Source organism: Borostomias antarcticus (genome assembly GCF_949987555.1).
Source record: "Borostomias antarcticus genome assembly, chromosome: 4".
Classification (NCBI taxonomy): domain Eukaryota; kingdom Metazoa; phylum Chordata; class Actinopteri; order Stomiiformes; family Stomiidae; genus Borostomias; species Borostomias antarcticus.
The window spans coordinates 24,199,499-24,226,998 of NC_140237.1; the positions used below are offsets into that span (position 1 = coordinate 24,199,499).

A 27,500-nucleotide genomic window follows, 5' to 3' on the forward strand; every position below is an offset into this window, starting at 1 on the left:
TGCGACTTGATGAAAGGGTTTCATTGCCAGGCCTGATCCATGGAAATGCAATGCTAATGACACTGCTGGCCAAGCCTTCTAGTTGGAAATTAATCAGAGTGCTCGAACTGTAGAGAGGAAGAGAGAGAGGAGAGAAGCAGAGGGATAGAGATAGGTTGCTCTATAAACACCCCCCCCCCCCGTATTTCTCTCTCTCTCTCTCTCTCTCTCCCTCTCTCTCTCTCCCTATCTCTCTCTCTCTCTCTTCCTCTCTCTCTCTCTCTCTCCCTCCCTCTCTCTCTCTCTCTCTCTCCCTCTCTCTCTCCCTCTCTCTCTCTCTCTCTCTCTCTCTCTCCCTCACTCTCCAGCTCTGAATCTCATCAGAAATAGCCATGGGGTGTTGTCTGTGTGATGAGGTTGGGAGAGAAGGAGGGAGTTAGAAAATTACACTGCAGCTTAGCACTGATTGATGCAGTAATATATGCAGCCATGCAGCCAGTCTCAGCAGTGTTATGGATTAGACCTCTATCTCTCTCCCTGTCTCTCTCTCTCTCTCTCTCTCCTTCTCTCTCTCCCTCTCTCTCTTTCTCCCTCTCCCTTTCTACCCCCCTCTCTCTCTCTCTCTCTCTCTCTCTCACACCACTCTTCCATACATCCACCTATTATTATTATTATTATTATTATTATTACATACCATGTTCATCTGTCCCTCCTCCTTTTTTTCTGCATGTTCTGTACCCCCCTCACACACACACATATTTCTGTGTGGTTTTGTTGCTACACGGTTTGTGATTCTAAAGACAGCCATAGTCCATCTCATCCTCTCCCTCCCTCCCTCCCTCCCTCCCTCCCTCCCTTTCTATCACTGTACCCTGAGAGGCATCAATGCACCGGAGTCACTAATGGAGTCATTATCAGATTCCACTCGTTTAAAACAACACAATTAGTGCAGTGGCCTTAACGATGTTTGCAAGTTAAACGCAAACTAATCTCTCTCTCCCCCCTCCTCCCCCCCTCCCTCTCATTTCCTCCGTCTGGGGACGTGCTACTCGGCCGGCGCGGGGGCCAGAGGGATCACAAGTGCATTGTGGGTGTGCGGGTCGGCCACGTTTGTGGGTGCTTTTTTTGGTCTCCCAACCGTGTTACCGGTCCGGCTGATGTGTTATTCTTACCCTGGGAGACATCTGTTAAGGCTGCTCCTTATTTTTGTAATGCATCATCAGCCGAGAGCAAAAATAATATTATCCCGTCCGCTACATCGTCCTCTGGAGTCTAATAATCTAATGGAGCGCTGCTGTCATTAAAGGGCCAGTGGACCAGCAGGAAGAACCCTGCAGTGTCTCAATGTACTGTTCATTACATCTGTGTGTGAACCCTCCACACACACACACACACACACACACACACACACACACGCATATATAGACCAACACCCCATTTACAGCACACACACTTGTGCATTCGCCGTGTGTTGCAGGGTGCCAGCCAGGAGGGGGCGCTGCGTGCGCTGCAGGGGGAGCTCCAGCAGTGGCAGGCGGAGGCGCGAGCCCTGCGGGGGGGCCAGGAGGAGGAGGTGGCGGGCCTGAGGGCGGAGCTGCAGGAGGCCCAAAGCAGGCTGCAGCAGAGCCGAGCGTCCCTGAAGCACCTCCACTGTGAGCTGGAGCAGGCCCACGGGGTCAGCCGACAGGCCGAGGAGGAGGTGGGGGGCACATCTATACTCACTATTATAGGGGGCACATCTATACTCACTATTATAGGGGGCACATCTATACTCACTATTATAGGGGGCACATCTATACTCACTATTATAGAGGGCACATCTATACTCACTATTATAGGGGGCACATCTATACTCACTATTATAGGGGGCACATCTATACTCACTATTATAGGGGGCACATCTATACTCACTATTATAGAGGGCACATCTATACTCACTATTATAGAGGGCACATCTATACTCACTATTATAGGGGTCACATCTATACTCACTATTATAGGGGGCACATCTATACTCACTATTATAGGGGGCACATCTATACTCACTATTATAGGGGGCACATCTATACTCACTATTATAGAGGGCACATCTATACTCACTATTATAGAGGGCACATCTATACTCACTATTATAGAGGGCACATCTATACTCACTATTATAGGGGGCACATCTATACTCACTATTATAGGGGGCACATCTATACTCACTATTATAGAGGGCACATCTATACTCACTATTATAGAGGGCACATCTATACTCACTATTATAGAGGGCACATCTATACTCACTATTATAGGGGTCACATCTATACTCACTATTATAGGGGGCACATCTATACTCACTATTATAGGGGGCACATCTATACTCACTATTATAGGGGGCACATCTATACTCACTATTATAGGGGGCACATCTATACTCACTATTATAGGGGGCACATCTATACTCACTATTATAGAGGGCACATCTATACTCACTATTATAGGGGGCACATCTATACTCACTATTATAGGGGTCACATCTATACTCACTATTATAGGGAGCACATCTATACTCACTATTATAGAGGGCACATCTATACTCACTATTATAGGGAGCACATCTATACTCACTATTATAGAGGGCACATCTATACTCACTATTATAGGGGGCACATCTATACTCACTATTATAGGGGGCACATCTATACTCACTATTATAGAGGGCACATCTATACTCACTATTATAGGGGGCACATCTATACTTACTATTATAGGGGTCACATCTATACTCACTATTATAGGGAGCACATCTATACTCACTATTATAGAGGGCACATCTATACTCACTATTATAGGGAGCACATCTATACTCACTATTATAGAGGGCACATCTATACTCACTATTATAGGGGGCACATCTATACTCACTATTATAGAGGGCACATCTATACTCACTATTATAGAGGGCACATCTATACTCACTATTATAGGGGGCACATCTATACTCACTATTATAGAGGGCACATCTATACTCACTATTATAGGGGGCACATCTATACTCACTATTATAGGGGGCACATCTATACTCACTATTATAGAGGGCACATCTATACTCACTATTATAGAGGGCACATCTATACTCACTATTATAGAGGGCACATCTATACTCACTATTATAGGGGGCACATCTATACTCACTATTATAGGGGGCACATCTATACTCACTATTATAGGGGTCACATCTATACTCACTATTATAGAGGGCACATCTATACTCACTATTATAGGGGGCACATCTATACTCACTATTATAGGGGGCACATCTATACTCACTATTATAGGGGTCACATCTATACTCACTATTATAGAGGGCACATCTATACTCACTATTATAGGGGGCACATCTATACTCACTATTATAGGGGTCACATCTATACTCACTATTATAGGGAGCACATCTATACTCACTATTATAGGGGGCACATCTATACTCACTATTATAGGGGGCACATCTATACTCACTATTATAGGGGGCACATCTATACTCACTATTATAGGGGGCACATCTATACTCACTATTATAGGGGGCACATCTATACTCACTATTATAGGGGGCACATCTATACTCACTATTATAGAGGGCACATCTATACTCACTATTATAGAGGGCACATCTATACTCACTATTATAGGGGGCACATCTATACTATATTATAGGGGGCACATATATACTCACTATTATAGGGGGCACATCTATACTCACTATTATAGTAATGATGCTACATATTTATGTATATGTTTGTCTATGTGTGTTTGTGTGTGTCTGTTTGTGTGTGTGTATGCGTGTCGCGTTATGAGAATGTCTCTCCTATTGTCCACTCTCCAGTGTGTGTTACATTCCCCTATGCCCTTGTATTTATGTGTATAATGATTGTGATGTGTTTGTATATATATATTTGTAAACTAGTTTTACTGCATCAATGTGTTGACCTCACAGCATGGCCTACTTAATTGGTTGACACTGATGTCAATGTGATGTCACTGGCTCATCGTCTATATATACCTGGCTAGCTACACTACCTGTCATGTCAGACATTTTGCCCGAAGAAGACCCCATTCATGTGTGTCGCATGGCCAGGCCTCGGAGAGGGAGCAGCAGGCGCGCTCCCGGGAGGCCGAGCTGGCCCGTCTCAAGGCCGCGCTGCGGGAGGCGGAGGCCGGGGCGGCGGAGGCCGAGGCCAGGCTGCAGCCCCTCTCCCAGTCCCTGGAGCTCTGCAGGACCAAGTACCAGGCCTGTGTCCAGCGGCTGGCCCAGCAGGACCACACTCTCCAGACCCACCAGGAGGAGCTGGGGGAGGCCAGGGCGCAGGTCAGGACCCAGCCTCAACGCCTGACCCATGAGAGTTCTTTCGCTGATACAATACATAAGCTACGCTAACTACGTTACTGCATGCTGCGATCAGGCTCTCCCACCCATAGATAAGCCCCGCCCATGTAACCTGGACTAGCATCTCTCATTCGCTGCTACGACCTGTCACTCTTTCAATTTTGACCCGTCGATACGCCCTCAGAACACCAGCTTGGGCAGCGAAGTGACACAGGCTCTATTATGTAGTATATAGAGCACAGCGATTCAACATAATATTTGAGTCTGGAGAGAGATTAGTCACCAGGCTCTCCTCTCCTTCTGTTCACTGTTCAGTGCTTGGGTTATCCGTTCTAGAGCCCGCTGGGATCCTGTCACACAAATGCTGAATCCAGCAGCCTAGTCTCGCTAGGAGCTAGAATAAAACATGGACATACCAAACAAAGATTCCAGAAGAAGTTCTTGCCGCATCGTATGGTAGGTTTATGGGTAGACCCGTTTTTGGACAGGGGGATCCATATCCTGCATAGAGCAGAAACCACAACTGCAAAGTGAATGGGTCCCCGGGGTGAAAAAATATTTTAGTTAACTGAAATAAAAAATAAAAACTAGGCTTTACAAAAAAACGATAACTAACTAAAACTGTATTGTGTGTTTACAAAACTAACTAAAACTAAAATTATTGAGAAAATGTCCTTAGTTTTAGTCTTTTTCATTTCTTACGTAAGCCTAGTCTTTTGGGTGGTTATAAAATCCATCTTTTTTTAGCTGTGTCACTGCACAGAAGTAACCTGACGTGCGCCAGATGGTTTGTTTCACACAGAGTGAAACAACGTGAGCTCACAAGATCAGGATAGTCTGACAAGTCTAGCACAGAAGAAAAAAAAACAAAAACTAATACTGAAACTAATAAAAACTAAACTAAAACTAAGCATTTTCAAAAAATAAAAACTAAACTAAACTAGCAAACCTGCTTTAAAACTAATCAAAACTAAACTGAAATTGAAAACAAAAAGTTAAAACGATATAAAAATAAAAACTAATGAAAATAGCAAAACTATTATAACCTTGGTGGGTGTGTGTATGAGCGTGTGTATGTGCGTGTGTGTATGTGCGTGTGTGCCTGTGTGTGTGTGTGTGTGCGCGCCCCCCCAGGCGGCGGAGTGCGAGGAGCAGGTGAGGCGTCTGCAGACCCAGGCGGCGGCGCGCCAGGCGGAGCTGGAGGCCCAGCGGGGGCAGCTGGAGAGTGGGGACGAGGCGCTGAGCACCCTGGGGCAGCGTCTGAGGGAGGCCCAGGGGCAGCTGGAGGAGGGCCGGCGACACGGCCGGGAGTGCGAGGGGGTCATCGGCACCCTGAGGGAGGAGGCGGCCGCACTCAGGAGACAGGTGGGGAGCCTCAACATGCACCCACACCGGCGTGGTCACACACGCGAGGAGGTCCGTCTGTCCCTCCGTCCGTCTGTCTGTCCGTCTGTCTGTCTGTCTGTCCGTCCGTCCGTCCGTCCGTCCGTCCGTCCGTCCGTCCGTCTGTCTGTCTGTCTGTTTGTCCGTCTGTCCGTCTGTCTGTCTGTCAGGGAGCGTCTAGTCGCCAGACCCATGAGAGCTCTTATGCTGATGCGCTATCTAAGCTACGCTAACTACGTTACCGCGTTCTGCAGATCCCTCTGTGGGTCTGGGACACTTCATGCAACAATCCGGTGTTCAAATCCTGGCAATTCACTGGTAGCACCGTACACCAATCAGTAACGACTTTCGTGATCAGGCGTTCCCACCCCGCCCATCTAACCTGGGCTAGCGTCTGTCATTTGCTGCTACGACCTGTCACTCTTTCAATTTTGACCCGTTGTTACGCCCTCAGAACACCAGCTTGGGTGGCGAAGTGGCACAGGCTCTATTATGTAGTATGGGGAGCGCAGCCATTCAATGCATATTTGAGTCTGGAGAGAGACTAGGGAGCATCTGTCGGCCCGGTCACACATATAAACACAAACAAAACATAAAACTGCTTTCCTAGATCAACCAATCTTGTATTAAGATTAAGATATTCGACGGAAAACTATTTTTCTGATTTGTCTGAGAAGGTTGATTGCTGCTTAATCCGGTCGAGGGAGTCTCCCAAACGAAATGTATACCACACATATGAACCCAAAACTGCTTTTCCTAAAACAATCTTGTATTAACTAAGCTTGGCACCTTGAGTAGTCACTGAAGCAGGCTAGTAGTCAGCGAGAGACCATTCTGCCTGACCAGTGAGTGGTCTGCAGTGTTTAAACGACCTCACCACAGCTCGCTTAGAGCTTCGACGGAGCTGATCTTATAAAAGTCCTGTCTCACTCCACCTGGACGTGCCTTTTGCTCGGTGGAAAGACTAAAAAGGCAAGTAGAGTTGAGTAGGTACGTTTTGGTCCAGTGTTAATGGGCCATAAGACCCCCCCCCTTCCATCACAGTCTGAGAGCTGGGACAGTCTGAGAGCAGAGGGACAGTCTGAGGGGGACAGTCTGAGGGGGACAGTCTGAGGGGGACAGTCTGAGAGCAGAGGGACAGTCTGAGGGGGACAGTCTGAGAGCAGAGGGACAGTCTGAGAGCAGAGGGACAGTCTGAGAGCTGGGGACAGTCTAAGAGCAGAGGGACAGTCTGAGAGCAGGGACAGTCTGAGGGGGACAGTCTGAGAGCAGAGGGACAGTCTGAGAGCAGGGACAGTCTGAGAGCAGGGGGACAGTCTGAGAGCAGGGGGACAGTCTGAGAGCAGAGGGACAGGGGACAGTCTGAGAGCTGGGGACAGTCTGAAAGCTGGGAGCTTAGTAAGTGTTTCCACTGATTCCTATTGATTGCAGTCACAGCTTCCGTACAACAGGAAACACAAGGAGAAAGTGACAGTGAGAAGTCCCTGGACACAGCACCGCCGACCCCTAGTTCCTGGTAGGAGAGAGAGAGAGGGGGGGGATGGGGAGAGAGAGAAAGAAATGAGAGGGAGAGTGGGGGGGGGGGGTGGAGAGAGAGAGAGGAGAGAGAGAGACCCTAACCCTGTAGCGTAATCTTGGAGCTGGCAGCAACATTTCACTGAGACTGTACACCGTAGGTTACATGTGACGAATAAAAGGAATCTTGAATCTTGAGAGAGGGGGAGAGTTTGGTGCTGTGGAGAGGAGGGCCAGGATTACATGGGTAGCTAAGTGAAGAGGAAGGATTGATGTTTGGGGTGATGGGAAGTTGTTTTGGTGTGTGTGTGTGTGTGTGTGTATGCGTGTGTGTGTGTGTGTGTGTATGTGTGTGTGTGTGTGTGTGTGTGTGTGTGCGCGTGTGTGTGTGTGTGTGACCATCCTCCACGAGGGAGAGTGACAGCTCAGCACATGGAAGGAGCAAAGTGGAAAAGCATGCTGGGATAGCGATATGAGTCTGAAATAATGGCTGGCCGGCCCTGGTGGGGGGGGGGGGGGGTAAGTGGCAACTGGGGATTGGAGGGGGGCATGGGGCAGCTGGGGGCTGGTGGGGGAACAGCCGCCTCCATCAGTCATTCCAGACTGGGAGTGTCTTCCCCCTCACCTCCAGACAGCTCCGTGTCCTCAGCCCCTCTCCTGGCTCCATCCACCCCCGCTACCCCTCTCCAACCTGGGCCACACCGCTGCACTGTGTACCCCCCTACCTCCACCACCTGGAGCTCTAACAACACCCCCCCTCCAGGCTGCTGGCTCCATCAGCAGTACATGGCCTCGCAATCACTCACATTCGTGCACACACACACACACACATACACACACACACACACACACACACACAGTATTGATCTGTCCTGTGCCCAGCTGGGTCCTTAGAGCTCACTGCCTCACACACTAGTCGCTCATTAGACAGTCTGTGTCTCTCGCCCACCTCCCACTTTGTGTGTGTGCGTGTGTGTGTTTGTGTTTGTGTGTGTGTGTGGTGAGTGCTTTTGGTTTTATATATGTGTGTATGTTTTTGTGGTTTTATATGTGTGTGTGTTTGTGTGTGTGTGGTGAGTGCTTTTGGTTTTATATATGTGTGTATGTTTTTGTGGTTTTATATGTGTGTGTGTGTGTGTGTGTGTGTGTGTGTGTGTGTGTGTGTGTTTGTGATGACCTGAATACCTTGAAGTGACCGTTGCTTGCCAAGGTGTGCCGTCACACCAGTGCTTCTCTACTTCTTCCCAAAGTTTACGCGTAGCTGGTGTGTGTGTGTGTGAGACAGAGAGAGAGAGGTAGGAGAGAGAGAGAGAGAGAGGTAAGAGGGAGAGAGAGAGAGGTAGGAGAGAGAGAGAGAGGGATAGAGGTAGGAGAGAGAGAGAGAGAGAGAGATAGAGGTAGGAGAGAGAGAAAGAGAGAGGTAGGATAGAGAGAGATAGAGGTAGGAGAGAGAGAGAGAGAGATAGAGGTAGGAGAGAGAGAGAGAGAGGTAGGAGAGAGAGAGAGAGAGAGATAGAGGTAGGAGAGAGAGAGAGAGAGAGAGAGAGGTAGGAGAGAGATGGAGAGAGGTTCTGGTTCCATGTGATGATCTGATATCTCTGGGTCTGCGCTGATTTCAGCGCATCTGTCACTCTGTGTTCTTCCCGGCCTGTGATGGCGTCCGGCCGTCTCTACGAGCGCAGGTCCAGACAAGAACCAACCGGCTCTACGAGCGCAGGTCCAGACAAAAACCAACCGGCTCTACGAGCGCAGGCCCAGACAAAAACCAACCGGCTCTACGAGCGCAGGTCCAGACTAAAACCAACCGGCTCTACGAGCGCAGGCCCAGACAAAAAATAACCGGCTCTACGAGCGCAGGCCCAGACAAAAAACAACCGGCACTTCGAGCGCAGGCCCAGACAAAAAACAACCGGCTCTACGAGCGCAGGTCCAGACTAAAACCAACCGGCTCTACGAGCGCAGGCCCAGACAAAAAACCACCGGCTCTACGAGCGCAGGTCCAGACAAAAACCAACCACAACCGCCGAGCCGAGCGCAGGTGATGACGCCGACTCTCGTGCTCAGATAGATAAACCGTCCTCGTAAACGTGCGGCCTGTTGGCGAGGGTTTCATACACGCAGCGCCGCAAAGAAGCCCTGACGATGGGACGTCCTCACAATGGTTTAGAGTGTGTGTGTGTGTGTATTAATGTGAAGATTTTGTGTCCTCTGTAAAAAGTTTAATGTTCTCCAGTCACGAGTCATCGGGATCCAGCCCAGCGTGTGTGTGGAGGGTGGTCTCTGATGGGGGGGGGGGGGTCAGGGGTCAGGGGGGAGCGGTCTGTATGTCCTGCTCTGCTTCATGGGAGGGTGCTCATCCAGCCACACGGACCTGAGGTTCAACTCCCACTGTGTCCCAAAGCCTGCCTGTAACCTCACTCTGTCTGTCCATCTGTCTTTCTGTCTGTCTGCCCGTCTGTCTCTTTCTCTGTCTGCCTTTCTCTCTCTCTCTCTCTCTCTCTGTCTCTCTCTCTGTCTGTCTGTCTCTGTTCGACTCTGTCTGTCTGCCTTTCTCTCTCTCTCTCTGTCTCTCTCTCTGTGTCCGTCTCTGTCCATCTCTGTCTGTCCCTGTCTGTCTCTATCTGTCTCTCAGTCTCGTCCTTCATCTAAACAACACACAAACCAGCAGTAGTGTTCTCTCATGATAGGTCTGTTCTCTGTATGCATGCGGCTGTGTGTGTGTGTGTGTGTGTGTGTGTGTGTGTGTGTGTGTGTGTGTGTGTGTTCTACCAGGTGGAGGAGCAGGAGGAGAGCGCGGTGAAGATCCAAGCCGACTTCTCCATGTACCGGGCCGATCACACGCACTCCGACTCGGACTACGACTCCCAGCTCTCCCGCATCCGGGAACTACAACAGGTAACAGGCCCGCGGGCCTCACGTCAGTCCTGCAGACACACACACACACACACACCAGTGGCAACAAGAGCGCCACTAACCGGAGCGCCAATCATCATCGTCCTAAACATGTCATCCCGGCCGGCGTTTTGGCAGGTCGCGCGCGAAGCCGAGGCGTCCGTCCCGCCAGACAGGAAGGCCGTGGTGCCCGTAACCTCGGCGCAGACTAATTGTTTGTTATGTCAGTGCGCCGGGGCCCGTGTGCGCCTTTAATGGAGTGTAGCGCGGCGATCCATCAGTCTGTCGAGCGGGGGCCCCTGTGTGTCAGCTGAAGTGCCAGTGTGTCAGAGCGGGGAACCTGATTTACTGCCCCCCCCATCCCACGCGCTCGCCACCCCAACCCCCACACCCCCCCAGCACCCCCGAATGCCGCGCACACCCCCGGCTCGCTCTGCTCACCCCAGATTGATTACCTCGGGCCCGGCCCGCGACGCCCGCCATCTTCTGGCAACCTTTTAGCGGCGTTTTTATAGATGGCGAGAGCACCTCGTTTGGCTATTTATACATCTGTAAGTGGCCATGAAATATAGATTTGTCTTGACGGGTGTCAGCGCCGCGCCCGCCTGGGTGACACCTCGTTGTTTTAATGGCGCCGGATGAAGGAGCGGACGTATGGCGGGAGCTAACCCCTCCAACGTGGCTGAGGGTACACCGTTTTTAGTTATTTTCGTTTGAATCTTTACACAAGTAAAACCCAGACAGGGAACCTCAGATGGAGCTCAGTAAGTCAGACCAGGCAGGTGGCTCGTTAGCGCCTTGGTGCGTTTATTCAAACAACAAAAACGGTAAAAATGTTCAAAATAAAGATCTCCCGGGGAGACAACCAATAACTAGGCTTCTCGGGGTGGGGGCGCTCGGCAGAGGAAACAAAATTTAGCAAAGCAGAAAAAATCAACACGAGTCAACCAGCAACACATACTTCTCTACTCTGACTACCGTCTTTCCCGCTGGCCTTTTTGAGGTGGCGTGGCTCGTTAGCTGATTTAGCTTGTATTCTCTCCACCAGTGAGTCGTTAGTGGATTGGGTGCAGCTGGCGAGTAGCGTTGCCTGGGCAACCACAAACGGCCTGTAGATCCCCTCGATCATCTGGCCACGCTGTCCATGGTGCTAACTGGGGCTTTCGTGTGTCGCCACCCGTCCCCGGCCCACTCTACCTGTCGGGCGCTGTCCGTGGTGCTGAAAAGGCGGGGTCCCTTTTGGGTACGTGCGCGGCCGTGCGGCACGGACCTGTGGCAGCCTCCTTCCGGGCGGGACCCTGGGGGATGCCACAACATATTTTTGCTCAAAGCCTTTAGGCCCGCCTCTTCCCTGCCCGCTGTTTCGATTGGTCCAGAGAGCGGCGGCGGTGAGGGGGGTGTGGTGTTTTTTTCAAGGTGAGGGGCAACCTCGACCAGTGACGTGTTGCCTGACCTGTCAGCCTCTCTCTCACACACACACACACACACCTTCACAGGCCAGATCCCCTAGGCAATTAAGCGCTGGCACCCACAGTGCGGTTGGCTGGTTAATTGAGTAGTTAACAGATTGGAGACGGGCCTCTGCAGATTGGATGTGACATCTGTCAGGACGGTTGTCTCCCCGGCGCAGGACGCTTCCTCCTCTGCCGCGTACACACGCCATCGTCGTGGAAACGCCAAATTAGGGGCACAAGCTCCTGAGTGAGTAGAGGAAGGAGGGAGGGGAGATAGCCCGGGGGGCTGAGGGGGGGGGGGTTCCCTCAGGTAAGGATCTGGAACGCCAGGGGCGCCGCCCCCCCCCCCCCCCCCCCACACACACACACACAGTCATAGAAGTGTGACAGCTTTGTGACAGCTCTGTGTGTGTGTGTGTGTGGTGTGTGTGTCTTCTCTCTGCTGATCACTCTGTCCCTCACTCAATCTTCAAGAACACCGTACTCAATGAGGACATTGTCACATTCCCAGTATAAAAGCTAGACTACATGTCCTTCTCACCAGACTCAACCTTCTGTCTGTTTTCCTACTCTGTCATTGTTTATATCGCACCACTGAGCAGGTCACAGAGTCAATGTCACACATCTTGAATGGCTTTTATGCTTACAGAGAAGAGTACATACTGTAGCACATCATGACAGAATAGTGGACTTAGTAAAGTCCAGTAAAACATATCTAATTTAACAACCTCAGTGAGAATGAACAAACATTCCTGTGTCAATCCCACAAATTCTTCTCTGATCTCTCTCAACGAGACGATCGAGCAAGCTCCTGAAAATATTTAAATCTGTTAGCTATCCCTGTAGTCCATAATAGGATGTTTAAGTATATCATATAATAAGGCACATAAAATGTGTGTGTGTGTGTGTGTGTGTGTGTGTGTGTGTGTGTGTGTGTGTGTGTGTGTGTGTGGGAATGTGTGTGTGTGTGTGTGTATGCATGTGTGTGTACATGTGCGTGCGTGTACGTGTGTGTGTGTGCATGTGTGTGTGTGTGTGTGTGTGTGTGTGTGTGTTCATGTGCGTGTGTGTACGTGTGTGTGTGTGTGTGTGTGTGTGTGTGTGTGTGTGTGCAGGCTCTCTCCCAGGCTGTGGAGCAGTGCGGTCAGGTGGTGCAGCAGCAGAGTGTGTGCCAGGCGGAGGCTGGTCTGCTCAGGGAGGAGGTGTCCAGACTGACCCAGCTCAAAGACAACAGTCTAGCAGGTGGGCTGGACACAGACACATCCTACCTACTGGCAATGAGCATGCAGGCTATTTAACACAAAGTTGTTTTGTTTTTTTAAATTCACTATTATCACTTTCACTATTTCACTACACTAGCTAGTGGTCCGTTTAGCTAGACATGGCACGGGTAACGTTAACTAGATGGTAAAAAGACAGCAGAGGGGGTTTTATAAGGTAGTGCAGTTTAGCTTGTGTACGGTTTGTATCGGACTGTAACAACGCGACGCAAACTTACTTTTTTCATTTTCAAATAGGTGCTCTATAGTCCCGCGGGCCAGACGAGTCGACTTCCGGGCCGGACTGTCTACTATGTCTGGTATTCGGCGCTGAAATTTTGTTGAAGGAAGTTGGGGGGAAATAACGGGCGGATATCCCGTCAAAATTCCGTAGAGAGTAGTAGACAGTCCGGACAGGAAATGGTGCGTTTTTTTAAAACCTTCCTTTTACAAATTCTAAGCGGCTGAAGTCCAGACTCTCTCCTCCGTAGAGAGTCTGGCTCCGAGACTAGGTGCTCTACATCCATCTATGTAGTGTAGTCCATCTACTACACACCTGCTTTTCTGTTGTGTTATGGGAAGAGTTAGGAAATTCTAGAGAAACGCTTCAATTATGCATCACACTTTAAAGGGACAATGCTTGTTTTTGACAACCTGGACCTTATCAAGACAGATTGATGAAAACAACCGTTTCGCTGCAGAAAATAGATTTTTAGAAGCTGCATTCTCGTTGCCCCGACCACCGCCATTACATGGATATACTGGCTCGCGCTGGATTTTACATTTCTTCTACCGGCCTCCGAACTACACCAAAGTGATCTCGGTGAGTCAAACGTCTTATAATATGTCGTAAATAAGGTCCAGGTTGTCAAAAACGAGCATTGTCCTTTAACTAAACCTGTTAGACTTCAGATTTAGTCTTAATGGTATTTAGTCACTAAAAGTAGACTAAAAATAAGCCAATTCATTCTGACTGAACTGTGAGTCTAGCTATTAGTGTGCTACAGGTATGTAAGTGAGACCAACAGCAGGAGCAAAAGAGACACCAGCACCTGAAAAGATGCAGGGAGAAAATAAAAATGCCCGTGCTTCCCTTTGACCGGTACACATCCCTACATCCTCACGCTAAAACCCACTGTACTGTAAATCCACATTTTAAAACGGATATTTTAAAAAATGATTTCCGGGTAGGTATGTATGTAGGTACTGTATGTTTATACTGTAGGTATGTTCATACATGTTCTGACCCCGCGGTCGTGCGTGTGTCCAGAGGTGCTCCGCCTGCAGGAGGAGGGTCGTCAGCGGGAGGCGGAGGCGGCGTCCGAGGCCCAGCGCAGGCAGCGGGAGGCGGGAGCTCTAGAGGAGAGGACCGCCCAGCTGGACCAGGACCTGCAGGCCGCCCGGCAGCGCACTGCCCAGAGAGAGCAGGTACTGGCTGGGCCACGGTGCCGGGATAGACACACACACACACACCCCGCCAAACACGCACACACTCCTACTCACTCACCTCACCTACCTACTGCGCTTACTCACTCAATCAGGTTAGATGGGGCACACCTGGACAGTAGGGTACACCCTCTCTCTCACACACACACACACACACACACAAATACTGTAGATCAAACCAGGTGAAGGGAACACATAAACAGAAATGCTTGGTAGTCAGGCACACACACTCACACTCAAAGCCTGGTCTTGTGCCGCCCCCCCACCCCCCCCAGGCGGTCCAGAAGCGTGACGCCCTCCTGCGGCGGTCGGAGGCGGACCTGCTGGAGGCCCGCGAGGCGCTGCGGGCCCAGGGAGCGGAGCTGGAGCGGCAGGCGGGCACGGCTCGCGGCCTGGAGGCGGACCGGCAGAGGGCCCGGAGGGAGGGCCGGCAGAGAGAGGCCGAGGGCCACGCCCTCCGCGCCCAGCTGCAGCAGCTGAGAGACGAGCTGAGGGAGGCCCAGACACGGTGCCGCGACACGGGTACGAGACCCAGGACCCAGGGGGGGGCGGGGACTCTCCAGACAAGGAATCACCAGTGTGCTTTTCTCCTGAGTTTCTCTTTTCATACTCCCTCTCTCTTTCTCTCTCTCTCTTTCTATCTCTCTCTCCCTGCTTTTGTCTGTCTGCTTCTTGTTGCGTGCTGTCCATTTTTCTTGGCTGAGGTTCACAGAACAGCTGGAAACACAGGGATGAGAGAGAGAGAGAGAAAGGGAGGGAGAGAGAGAGGGAGGGGGAGAGGGAGAGAGAGAGAGAGACGGAGGGAGGGAGAGAGAGAGATGGGGGGAGAGAGAGAGAGGGAGAGAGAGAGAGGGAGAGAGAAAGAGATGGAGGGATGAAGGGAGGGGGGCTGACAGGTTTTTTTGGTGGCAGGTCCAGAGTGCCTCCAGGGCTGTCTTTAATAAGCTGTGTGAGCCGGTCACCTGTTAGCCGACCGGCCCAGCAGTCTCTGCTGCTCGCCTGGAATGAAACGGCTCATCAATTCACAGCCCCGGGCCTTGTGTGTGATACACACACACACACACACACACACTCGCATCAACACACCCTGCACACACGGGTGTACACGCTGTGCCCACTCACACGCATATGCATGCTAATAAGTGCATAACATATGCGCACGTAACTCAAAAAGGAAAGGGACTCAAAAAGGAACTAGCAAGTAAACACAACAGAATGTAATCTGGTAGAAACAAGACAGCAACACACAAACAACAGCCAGATGATCTCTGTGCTTTTTATAAACAAGAGAGCAATACAAACAACAACAACCAGATGATGTTTGTGCTTTTTATAAACAAGAGAGCAATACAAACAACAACAACCAGATGATCTCTGTGCTTTTTATAAACAAGAGAGCAATACAAACAACAACAACCAGATGATGTCTGTGCTTTTTATAAACAAGAGAGCAATACAAACAACAACAACCAGATGATGTCTGTGCTTTCTACAGCATCTCACTGTTGTTGATCAGCAGCTTCACTCTGCGTTCCATTGTTTGATCCTCACTGAAATAAAAGAAGCATTTCCTTTAATTAAAGTAGATAAAGAACAACTGTTTCAACTGTGTGTGTGTGTGTGTGTGTGTGTGTGTGTGTGTGTACTGTATGTGAGTGTGTGCGCATGTTTTGTTTGTGTGTATGTACATGTTTTGTTTGTGTGTGTGCATGTGTGCGTGTGTATGTGAACACTGTGTGTGTATGTGTGTGCACGCGTGCGTGTGTTTTGAGTGTGTGCGCGCGCGTGTGTGTGTGTGCGTGCGCACGTGTACGTGTGTGTTTTGAGTGTGTGTGTGCGCGCGTGTGTGTACCCCCTGTGTGTGTGTGTGTGTACCCCCTGTGTGTGTGTGTGTGTACCCCCTGTGTGTGTGTGTGTGTGTACCCCCTGTGTGTGTGTGTGTGTGTGCAGCCCAGGAGCTGGCCCGGCAGGAGGAGAAGGTGGTTCTGGTGGAGGGCGGGCAGCACCGGGCCCAGGAGCAGCTGACGGAGCGCGTGGCGGAGCTGGTGAGGGCGGAGCAGGCCCAGAGGAAGATGGCCGCCCAGCTGCGCCCTCTGAGGGAACGACTGGACACCACCGAGCACCAGCTCCACAGCTACAGGTGCTGAAACACCGCACACACACACACACACGCACACACACACACACGCACACACACACACACACACAAGAGCTCCACAGTTACAGGTGCTGAAACACCTCACACTCTCACACACACACACACACACACACACCTGTCCAAGTGCTGGTCAGGGACCGGACTGAAGAGCATACTTATTTATAATAATGATAATGAGTGTTACCTACATCTTAAGCCTGGCTCATCTGCATTGGAAGAAACCATTGTGAACACGGGGAGAACATGCAAAACTCCGCACAGAAAGGCCCGGAGACCTTCTTGCTGTGAGGCTACCGTGCTAAGAGCGCCACCGGGCCGCACGTGAGCGTCTTGCTCAAGGACACTTAAGCACACTTCTGATCCCCAGCCGGCCACTATCAATATAATCAATACACTATCAGACGATCAATAGCCTATCAGTATCCTATCAATACCCTATCATACTATCAGTATCCTATCATAGCAGCCTGTCAGTATCCTGTCATAGCAGCCTGTCAGTATCCTATCATATCAGCCTGTCAGTATCCTATCATAGCAGCCTGTCAGTACCTGTCTCTGATGTGGTCCAGTCTGCAGCAGGCTCGTGTCCAGTCTGCCTCAGTGAGTGGCGTCTGACAGGACTGCCATGTCCCCGTTGGGCCAGCAGGCGAGCTTCAGCCAATCAGAGCTCAGACCAGCGTCTCAGACACACACTCAGCCTAAACAAGCCCGAACGAGCAAGAGAGGAGCCCAGGGATCTGATGTTAAAAGCACTTAAACGCCTCAACCCCCCCCCCCCACCCCCTTTTTGTGTGACCTGGAACGCTGCCCCCTCCCTCCCCTTCTTGTCCGGCCAGCTGGAGCCCCCCCCCTTCCCGCTCGATAGATGGATCATTCCGGGTCGGGGCCCTCCCTGGCGAAAATCAGATGCTTAAGTGGCCGGGAAGCCACGCCGCCGGGAGGGAGTGTCTCAACTGGCGCCGTCCCTTCCGTTCGCCAAAGGGTCTCCCGGTCGCTCAGCCACTTGGCCCCGCCTTCCCGGCGCCACCAGGCACGCTCCGAGCACGCTCACCTCACGCCTGCCAATAGGCATTAGGGAGGCTTTAGTAATTAAGTGATAGGCTGAGGACTAAATTGGGTGTTTGTGGGCCGCCGAGCCACCCCTAGGTCTGCAGCAGTCATGCAGATGGGGGATTGTAATTGCCAGGATATTGATCAGGCCGGCGAAAGGGTGCGCGGGGATTTCACTGGCCATCGATTAGCTGTTACTGCGGCCGGCTTGTCAATGGAGGAGGAGGGAGGTGAGCAGTGCGAAGGCTTTTCACACACACACACACACACACACTCCGCCAACCCCCTCTCCCCCTACTCACACACACACACACACACACATACACACACACACACACACACTCTCAATCAGTGACACAGCACCTTCCAGAAAGAGCTTTATATCTTAACCCCCTTCCGCCCACCCCTCACACACACACACACACACACACACACTCGTCCTCTCTGTGTCTTTCTGCCTGTACTGCTCTCTCTGTCTGTCATTGACACTCTAGAGGCGTGGCCTCTCTAAGGTTATTGGCTGGGAGACGAGGGAGGTGGTTGGTGGAACTAAAGTGACACCTTCACATTTAGAACTGGACACCTTCTCCCTCTCTCTCTCTCTCTCTCTCTCTCTCTCCCTCCCTCTCCCTCTCCCATCCTCCTGCTCCCATCCCCAGGACTGGCCTAGGCTGGGCTACACTGGGCAGGGCTGGGCTAGACTTTTCTGGGCTACGCTGGGCTGGACTAGGCTAGGCTGGCCTACTCTGGACTGGGCTGCGCTGGGCTTGGCTGGACTAGGCTGGACTAGGCTGGACTGGGTTTAGCTTGCTGGGCTACACTGTGCTCGGCAGGGCCAGACTGGGTTAGGTCGGCTAGGCTGGGCTACTGTACTGTAGTTCCACGCGTAGTTTCGGGGAGAGAATCCGCCGAGCTGAGGCGCTATCTGGGATTGGATTCACTGCTTCACCTGGCGGTAAACAGGAACCCAGCCACCCCCCGCACACACTCACACACACACGCTCTCACACACACACACACGCCCTCGCTCTCCCACGCCTCCGTGCCCGTCTCTCACGCCCCGTCGCCACATCGGCCCCAAGCCCCGCTGCGCGCCGCACACCGCCGCCGCCGCCGCCAGAATTAGTCGGACGTCCGCTCATTAAACGCTAAAGCTCACCTGATCAGACGAAAGCCCCCGCCTTTGATTCAACTCTCCCCGGCACTGCATCGTGGTCGCTGAGGTTTAAAAAGCTCAACAGAAGCTCATAAAAGCTCAACGCCTCTTCGATGTGTGTGGGTGTGTGTGTGTGTGTGTGTGTGTTTGTGTGTGTGCATGTTTAGGACCCAGGTGGAGCATCTGCAGAAGGAGGCGGGGGAGAGCAGGCAGGCCCTGCTCAGCGCAGAGCAGCAGGCCAACCTCCACCAGCAGAGGGCGCTGCAGCTGGAGACGGACCTGGCCAAGGCCCGGGAGACGCTGGCTGCCCTGCAGCAGCAGGTCAGCCTCGGGAGAACCAACATACTGGTCTCGCCAGCTCACGTTCTGTTCCTCTCGCAAATCAGCCTGGGTACTCTCTAGGGATGTGCACAACTCACATTTTTCATAGTCAATTAATCAGTGGGTGGTATGAACGATTAATCGATTAATCGTTTTTAGGCCAACATTCGAAAAGATTTGATTCCAACGTTTTAAAAGAAGTGTTTATTTGAATGAAAGAAAGTAAAGACCACAATTCCAATGATTTTGACGCATTTAGCCCTCATTCCAGTCAATATAGCGCTACAGAATGGATGATGCACGACAATAGCTCAGTTCATTTTAAATATTTTTTAAAGGATGTGTTTATTTGAATGAAAACAAAAGTAATGACCACCATTTGACCAAAATCGATTAGTGACCAAAAAATGTTGACCGTCATGAACGATTAATGGATTAATTGGACCCATCCCTAATACTCTCCATAGAGATCCATTTTGCGCCCGATCGGTAAACGATCTCGCCAATCAGCGTTCTAAGAGGGGATACAAACAGCTACGCTGGGCGGGTTTAGACGTGACGACAGCGAGGAGCAGTTGGAAGTTAGCGCACGATCGACGGTGATTGATAGATGGTTAATCCAATCACCGGCCAAGTATTTTTTGGAAGTGCCCGCCCTTTTCCAAACACTTTCCAACTGAGAGTTCCAAGAAGGTTAGATGAAGAAAACCGTCTGGCTCGTCATGTTAGCAGCAGGTAGCTACAGACACCGAACCCCCAATACTAACAAAAACTGTTCTGTTACGTTTAATTCCGTGCTCCTGAAAGAGGCCGTAGAATGAGTCAACCCAACTCGGTATGGTCCCGGTTGGAGACGCCTCTTCTCTGGGCTGTCAGGGAAAGGGGATACTCCTCAGCTCCCCTCTACCCCCCCGCTGGGCGTTTAGAGCCTGTTTACAGGAGATCAATATATCGACCCAGGTCTCTGTGTCTCCGTTTACCGCTCTGTAAACACGGAACTCAGCCGGTCTGTGCATGTTTTAACTGTGGCGAGCTGAAAAGGGTTGGGGGACCAATTCAGTTTCCCTTGTCAATCAGGAAGATTTGTTTTGCCGTGTCAGTGCGCTTCCTGACCTGGTGGCTCTTACTGTGTGTGGGTGTGGGTGTATGTGCACGTCTTTATCTGTGTGTGTCTGCGTGTGTGTGTGCGCATGTGTGTGTGTGTGTACGACTGTGTCTGCACGTGGGTGTCTGTGTGAGCGCATTGTGTTACCTCTGTGTATGAAATGCGCTATACAAATAAAGTTTTATTTTGATTTGATTTGTGTGTGTGGGTGTGTATGTGTGTCTGCGTGTGCGTATCTGTGTGTGTGTGTCTGCGTGTGTGTGTCTGTGTGTGTGTGCATGTGTGTGTGTGTATGTGTCTGCGTGTGTGTGTCTGTGTGTGTGTGTGTGTGTGCGTGCATGTTTGTGTGTGTGTGTGTGTGTGTGTGTGTGTGTGTGTGTGTGTGTGTACCAGCTGCAGGAGCAGACCGATGCCAGCCGGGCGCTGCGGTCAGAGCTGGCTGAGGAGCAGGTCAGGCAGCAGGAGCAGCAGACCAGGGTCCAGAGCTCCAGGGACAGAGAGGCCAGCCTGGGGGCCCAGAGGGACGAGCTCAGAACCAGCCTGGAAACAGCTCTCAACCAGGTGACAAAACACACACACACTCATCATGGGCTGAGCCTGTAAACACACACACACACACACACACGCTCATCATGGGCTGGGCCTGTAAACACACATATACACACACACACACATACACACACACACGCTCATCATGGGCTGGACCTATAAACACACATACACACAAACAAACACATACACACACACACGCTCATCATGGGCTGGACCTATAAACACACATACACACAAACAAACACACACGCACACACACACACACACACTCACTTTATGAGTCCTGTCATGCACTGTCCTGTCCTGTCCTTGCACTTGTCCATTGTTGTTTTGTTGTAAGCACCACAGTGTCAAAAAAAATCCTATGTATGTAAAAGTACAATGGTAATAAACGGATTCTGATTCTGATGGGCTGGACATATAAACACACACACACACACACGCTCATCATGAGCTAGACATAAACACTCACACACACACGTGCATACAACAACAAGCATCCGATTACACCTTCACCAGTCATTCAACGAGACGTACGCCCTCAACAGCCTCAGACATATCAGACGCGTGAACGATAGCGAGCGTGGCTCCTCACACCTTTGTGTGTATCTGTTTATAGTCAGGAGAATTAGCCGTGTTTTCCGGGCCGGGCTCTCGTCGGCGCCGGCGCGCGGGGATCGGACCCTCAGTCTCGGCCATTTCCAGAGTTCACTGAGTTGATTTCTGCCGTGCCCACAGGCTGTTGTTTTTCCGTCGGAGCGGCGGGTCGTCTGACTCAAACCCCGGCTCCTCTCGTCTGCTCCGCGCTCCCTCTCGCCCTCCAGCAGCGCTCACTCAAATTCAATTTGTTTCCGTCTCTGGTTTTTTCTTTTTCTTTCGAAAACACTAATTATTTTTGAACCCCAGAGGAACGGAAGAGAGATGAGTCCGATCCACAGAAGTCGTGAATTGGAGGAAACATGTTTTTTATGTATTTATTTTTTTTCCACCAGCCAGAAGGGAAAGACGCTCGGAGCGCAGCAATTTACCGACTGTTTGTGTGTTCGGAAATTAAATCAAAGCATATTTTACATCTTTAGAGAGTTAAATAAAATCTGATCAAAAAGTTTTCGTCCCAATTATGGTTTGGAATTAATCTGCTTTAATCCCAATTTGCTATCTTTCATGCATATGAGAAGGAATCCTGATGTGATTTAATCCTCCTACACAGGCAGGGCTCAGATGGCCCGCTGATTGTCAGATCTAGTGCTATCTCATGTGACTGTGTCGCCATGGCAGCAGATAGGAGAGCTGATAGAGGAGAGGCCTGGGGAGCCTGACTGACAGCTGCCTGCCTGTCTGTCTGCCTGTCTGTCTGCCTGTCTGTCTGCCTGCCCGTCTGTCTGCCTGTCTGTCTACCTGTCTGTCTGTCTACCTGTCTGTCTGTCTGCCTGTCTGTCTGTCCGTCTGCCTGTCTGTCTGTCTGCCTGTCTACCTGTCTGTCTGCCTACCTGTCTGTCTTTCTGCCTGTCTGTCTGCCTGCCTGCCTGTCTGTCTGTCTGCCTGTCTGCCTGTCTGCCTGTCTGTCTGTCTGTCTACTTGTCTGTCTACTTGTCTGTCTGTCTGTCTGCCTGTCTGTCTGTCTGTCTGTCTACTTGTCTGTCTGTCTACTTGTCTGTCTGTCTGTCTGTCTGTCTGTCTGTCTGTCTGTCTGTCTGTCTGTCTACTTGTCTGTCTGTCTGTCTGTCTGTCTGTCTGTCTACCTGTGTGTGTGTCTCTCTCTCACACACACACACACTCTCTGTCACAATGCACACACATCATCTTTCTCTCTCTCCCTCTCTCCCCTCTCCACTTGCCTACTTGTCTGTCTTCTGTGTGTCTCTCTTTCACACACACACACACACACACACACCATCTCTCTCTTTCTGACTCCCCTTCTCTCTCTCTCTCTCTCTCTCTCTCTCTCTCTCTCTCTCTCTCTGTGTCCTGTCTCCAGGTGAAAGAGCGGGACAGGACCATTGGCAGCCAGCAGGAGCGTGTGGCGGAGCTGCAGAGCGCCACCCAGAGGCTGGAGGAAGAACTGCAGCGCTGCAGGATGGAGCTGGAGGGCAGGGAGGCGGAGGGTCAGAGGCTCGGCCAGGAGGTCAGAGTTCACGCCACGCCACACCACGCACCCTCACACATACCATAGAACAGTGACGCTGTTTGTTGTGGGTGTGTCTACAGTCTGCACTCTCTCTCTGGGTGTGGGTGTGTATGTGTGTGTGTATATGTGTGAGTGTGTGTGTCTGTGTGTGTGTGCGCGTGTGTGTGCGTGTGTGTGTTTATGTGCGTGTGTGTGTGTGTGTGTGTGTATGTGCGCGTGTGTGTGTGTGTACGTGCATGTATGCGTGCGTGTATGCGTGCGTGTATGTGTGCGTGTATGTGAGCATGTGCGTGTGTGTATGTGTGCGTACGTGTGTGCATGTGTGTGTGCGTGTATCCGTGCGTGTATGTGTGCGTGTGTGTGTGTGTGCGTGTGTGTGTGTGTGTATATGTGCGTGCCTGCGTGTGTGTGTGTGTGTATGTGTGTGTGTGTGTGTGTGCCTGTGTCCAGGTCAGAGGCCTGCAGGACAGTGCGTCCAGGCTGAAGCGGGCTCTAGAGGAGGCCCAGGCCGGCAGGGTCCAGAGGTCCAGGGACGCGGCGGCGGCGGAGCAGAGGGTCAGGGAACTGAGGCTGGAGCTGGCCTCCGCCCAGGCCTCCCACAGAGAGGGCATGCAGCTGGTGGGTCAGCCTGGTCCCGGACCACCGCTTGACCGGGTCAGCTAGGGGGGAGATCACGTCAAGACTAGGGTTGCAAAATTCCGGGAACATTCACAAACTTCTCCAGAATTCCCAGCAGGAATTAATGGGAATTAACAGGAATGAATTGGGAATTTATGGGAATTAGGCTAACAGGAATAAATTCTGTTTTCCAGTTTATTCACATTCCTGTTAATTCCCATGGGAGGTTTGTGAATATTCACTGAAATTTGCAACCCTAGTCAAGATAATACATTATGCAGTAACTTTTTTCTTGCCTGTGTGTGGGTGTGTGGGTGTGCGTGTGTGCGTGCGTGCGTGCGTGCATCCGTGTGTGTGTGTGTGTGTGTGTGTGCGTGTGCGTGTGTGTGACGGTCAGCTGGCAGAGCGTACGCGCGAGGCGGCGGGGTTGCGTAGCGACCTCTCCCGTGTCCAGCAGAGGAGCGGTCAGCTGGTGGAGGAGAGAGGAGCTCAGGAGGAGAGAGCCAGACAGCTGGCAGCAGAGCTCAGCACACTGCGCAGCACCAACACACACTCACAGGACGAGGTGAGGGCACAGGACACACACACATACAATACAGTACACACACACACACACAATCACACAGTACAGTAGGACTCCACTTATCCGAACCAACGGAACCGAAGGTCGTTCGTATCTCTGAAATGTCCGGATGACTGAAACTTATGTTAAAATGCACCAAATTCAATAAGTGGTATACTTGTTCCATATAGACTCATAATAGACCGATAAATAACCTTAATTACTTGTGAAAATGCATCAAAATTGCAATCAAATAGCCAACTAAACTCACATAGCCTAGCCTATAATAGACCTACAGTAGACTATAATAAAATAACCGAATTTCCAATTGAGTGCGTGCTTTGATCAAATACAGTACTTTATTCTCAAATGAGGCGTAGCCTACGCTGCATCGATAGGCTACTGTATTCGTAGAACAAAATGGTATAGCCTAAAAACAACCCAACATTAGAACAATTAGAGCAAATTATAATCAATAAATAAATAAATGAAATGACAGACAAGTTGTCGTGTCTTAGGCTATTGTAGCCTAAAAGAAAGTCTCTAAAACAACCAATGTAGGCTAACGTGGCCTAGGCTGTAGGCTATTATTTAACAAATACAGTGGGTCTAGTAGGCTAATCTACATGCTCACAACACGTCTGTGTTCCTGAAGACCATTAACTGGGAACTAAAAATGACTCGATGCTGCTTCAGGTTGCTGACGCGCTTTCTGGCTACCAAGGAATGCAGCTCTCGCGCAGCAGACTCGTTTTATGCTCGACATTAAAGTAACAAAGAAATGAAACGTGACAGTAGGCTACAGCCTACAGGCAACATGTAGGTCTACATATAGTTATGTTTTTATTCACAGTAGGATACAGTACTTAATGAAAATCCCACCAGTAACCAGATAGCAGGCTAAAAAAAATATAAATAATTTTAAGCCTGTCCGGTAGACCGGGAGGTTCGGATCTCTGAGGTTCGGATGAGTGGGGTCCTACTGTATTCACACACAATCACACAATCACACAGTATTCACACACACACACACACACAATTACACGGTATTCACACACACAATCACACAGTATTCAAACACACACACACAATCACACAGTATTCACACACAATCACACAATCGCACAGTATTCACACACACACACACACACACACACACACACACACACACACACACACACACACAATTACACGGTATTCACACACACAATCACACAGTATTCACACACACACACACACACCCACACACACACACAGAAGTTTGAATGATATTGAATTGATATTGGATGATATTAAGGGAAATATATATAGAGGCAGATTTAAAAATAAGTTCTGCCAGCTGCGATGCACAGACACAAACCCAACTGATTTTTCAGATATTTTCTGCAAAAACGTAGCCTGTGTCCTGAAATATGGAGAAATGCTTGACACACTGGGGAAAGATACGACTATATCCAAGATCTTATATCTATATACAAGAATAAATGTAGGCTACAAAAACATTGTAATGTCATCAATAAGGCAGACTGAGGCGTATCTTAAAACTCAGAAGGGTCTGGTTTAATGAATCGCCCAGCGGCACGGACCTAGTCTAACACTGACTCCTAAAATCAAACATACAGTAGGAAGAGCGAGGAGGAACGCCCATCTACAGTATCTACACAGCGCCGTTCCCCTCCCTCTACAACCACAACCTGCACACACCAGCACACAAACAGCAACAACATTATAAACACGGGTCGCTACAATATGATAATATCATCTTTTCCATTTTGGTCAAGTGCAGTAGGCGTTCACTTCGTAGGCTATCACGTTTCATGAAGCTCTCTCCCTCTCTCCCTGACTGAAACTTCACTTCCCTGTCGTTTCCATTCTGTGGATTTCTACAGTAGGCCTAACAGTACAATAGAATTAGGGCCAAAGGTTATATTTACGGCTACCAGAGACAGCGCTCTATGCTATAGCCTAAAAGTAGGCTATGTCTCCAACATGCCAAACCAGCAAAATATAAAGACAAGAAAAATAAACCAGCTAAATTCTGTCTTACCTTTCCTCAGTGGAGTTGTAGCTTCCTTGTTGCTTGTTTGTTGAACTTCCTGAGTAAACGACCCGTCTTTTTCCCGAAATCGTTTTGTAAGATTTCAAATGCGTTTTTACAGTGTTTTAATCACATCCCGTCTACAGTGTACTGAGAGGTTCAAATCTAATAAATAGCCTACATCTCTTGACATCAGATAACAAGCTTCAAATATTGAATGGGGGAAAACTTCAAAGAAAGTGTCTCATTGCCATCTCGATGATACCTATCGCTCACCAATATTTTTGTTGTTTTTGCTATCTTTCTATAACGTTAGTGTAACGTTACATTAAACTTACAGTAAACTGAGGGGGCTAAGCCTGACCAAGCCCCCTCGTATTGCCAGGCCTGAAGGGATCATGGCAGCAGTTATTGTAGCCAGACAAAGGCACCGTCATGCCAGGCGAGCGCAAGAACGCGTTCATGGCTAGTTGCAATCATGGGCACAAATTGCACACAGTTGGCAAATTTGTGGGCGTGTTTGCCCGGGCATATCATTAGAGCAAAATCTTTTGTGGATATCGTACTAAACTGGAGCAGATTGCTGTTGCAATCGCTGTGCAAAATATCGAGCTATTAGCGGGAGCAATCCATTCTTTGTGGATTTGGACCTAAGACTTTACATTCCTTCATGTTTTATCCCGCTCCCCTGTGGGAAATGTAAAGAGCAGAAACACTGGAGACCTGTGCCCGTGCAACATCAGGCATCGTCCCCTAGCCTAACCTTATGGGGCCCATCAAAAGGGCCCCAAGGCGACATTTGTTCTTGTTTCACTATCCTTGTGCCGACATCTGGGCCCCACAAGGATAGTTTTACAAACACACAGTATACACACACGCACACACACACATACACACACACACACACACACACAATGACCCGTGTTTCAAGAGCCAGCAGCCAACATCCAAGCATCAGATCATATTCAAGATCAGTATTAGTGCAGATCATGTCATAAGGAAACATCTACTTCTCCTGTTCCAGGTCAAAATGGCCTACAGCCAACCACGTAGCCAAGTACCCTGATGGTCTATGGTGTTAGAACATGTTCAGCCAGCAGCGGAGTTCCACCCAGCCAGATCCTCGAGCCAGATCCAGGCGTAGTATAGCTTTCCAACAAGCCCGCGAGCGGGGTACTGATGATGGCTCCTTCTGATGACCTTACAGCTGTGTTTAACATGAGAGGACCTGCTGAAGACCTGCTCCCCCTACTGTGTGTGTGTGTGTGTGCGTGTGTGTACGTGTGTGTGCGTGTGTGTGTGTGTGTGTGTGTGTGTGTGTGTGTGTGTGTGTGTGTGTGTGTGTGTGTGTGTGTGTGTGTGTGACGTACAGTACATACCCAGGGCTGCAAACGAGCTTGGGCCCCTTAAGAGAATGAGTGGTCATTAGTGTGGAGCACACCGACCCTCTGAAGCAGCGTCTTAACCTCCAGCGGTCGCACTGTTCACTAATTGTACACTACAGGCAAGAGCAGC

The 27,500-nt window shown here is 50.2% G+C and overlaps 1 protein-coding gene across 1 annotated transcript in view; it reads left to right on the forward strand.

Annotated features, from left to right (window-relative positions):
- Positions 1-27,500, forward strand: part of pmfbp1 (polyamine modulated factor 1 binding protein 1) — a gene marked incomplete at its 5' end in the record, with an annotated part of 113,285 nt that overhangs the window by 70,811 nt on the left and 14,974 nt on the right. Inside the window, 13 exons of the mRNA XM_084437394.1 lie at positions 1,457-1,678; positions 4,100-4,330; positions 5,483-5,713; positions 10,019-10,141; positions 12,708-12,834; positions 14,122-14,279; positions 14,573-14,819; positions 16,248-16,437; positions 18,829-18,982; positions 20,481-20,648; positions 22,618-22,764; positions 23,218-23,385; positions 23,783-23,950. Coding sequence (XP_084293520.1) covers positions 1,457-1,678; positions 4,100-4,330; positions 5,483-5,713; positions 10,019-10,141; positions 12,708-12,834; positions 14,122-14,279; positions 14,573-14,819; positions 16,248-16,437; positions 18,829-18,982; positions 20,481-20,648; positions 22,618-22,764; positions 23,218-23,385; positions 23,783-23,950 — 2,334 coding nt within the window. The remainder of the gene's footprint in view (positions 1-1,456; positions 1,679-4,099; positions 4,331-5,482; positions 5,714-10,018; positions 10,142-12,707; positions 12,835-14,121; positions 14,280-14,572; positions 14,820-16,247; positions 16,438-18,828; positions 18,983-20,480; positions 20,649-22,617; positions 22,765-23,217; positions 23,386-23,782; positions 23,951-27,500) is intronic.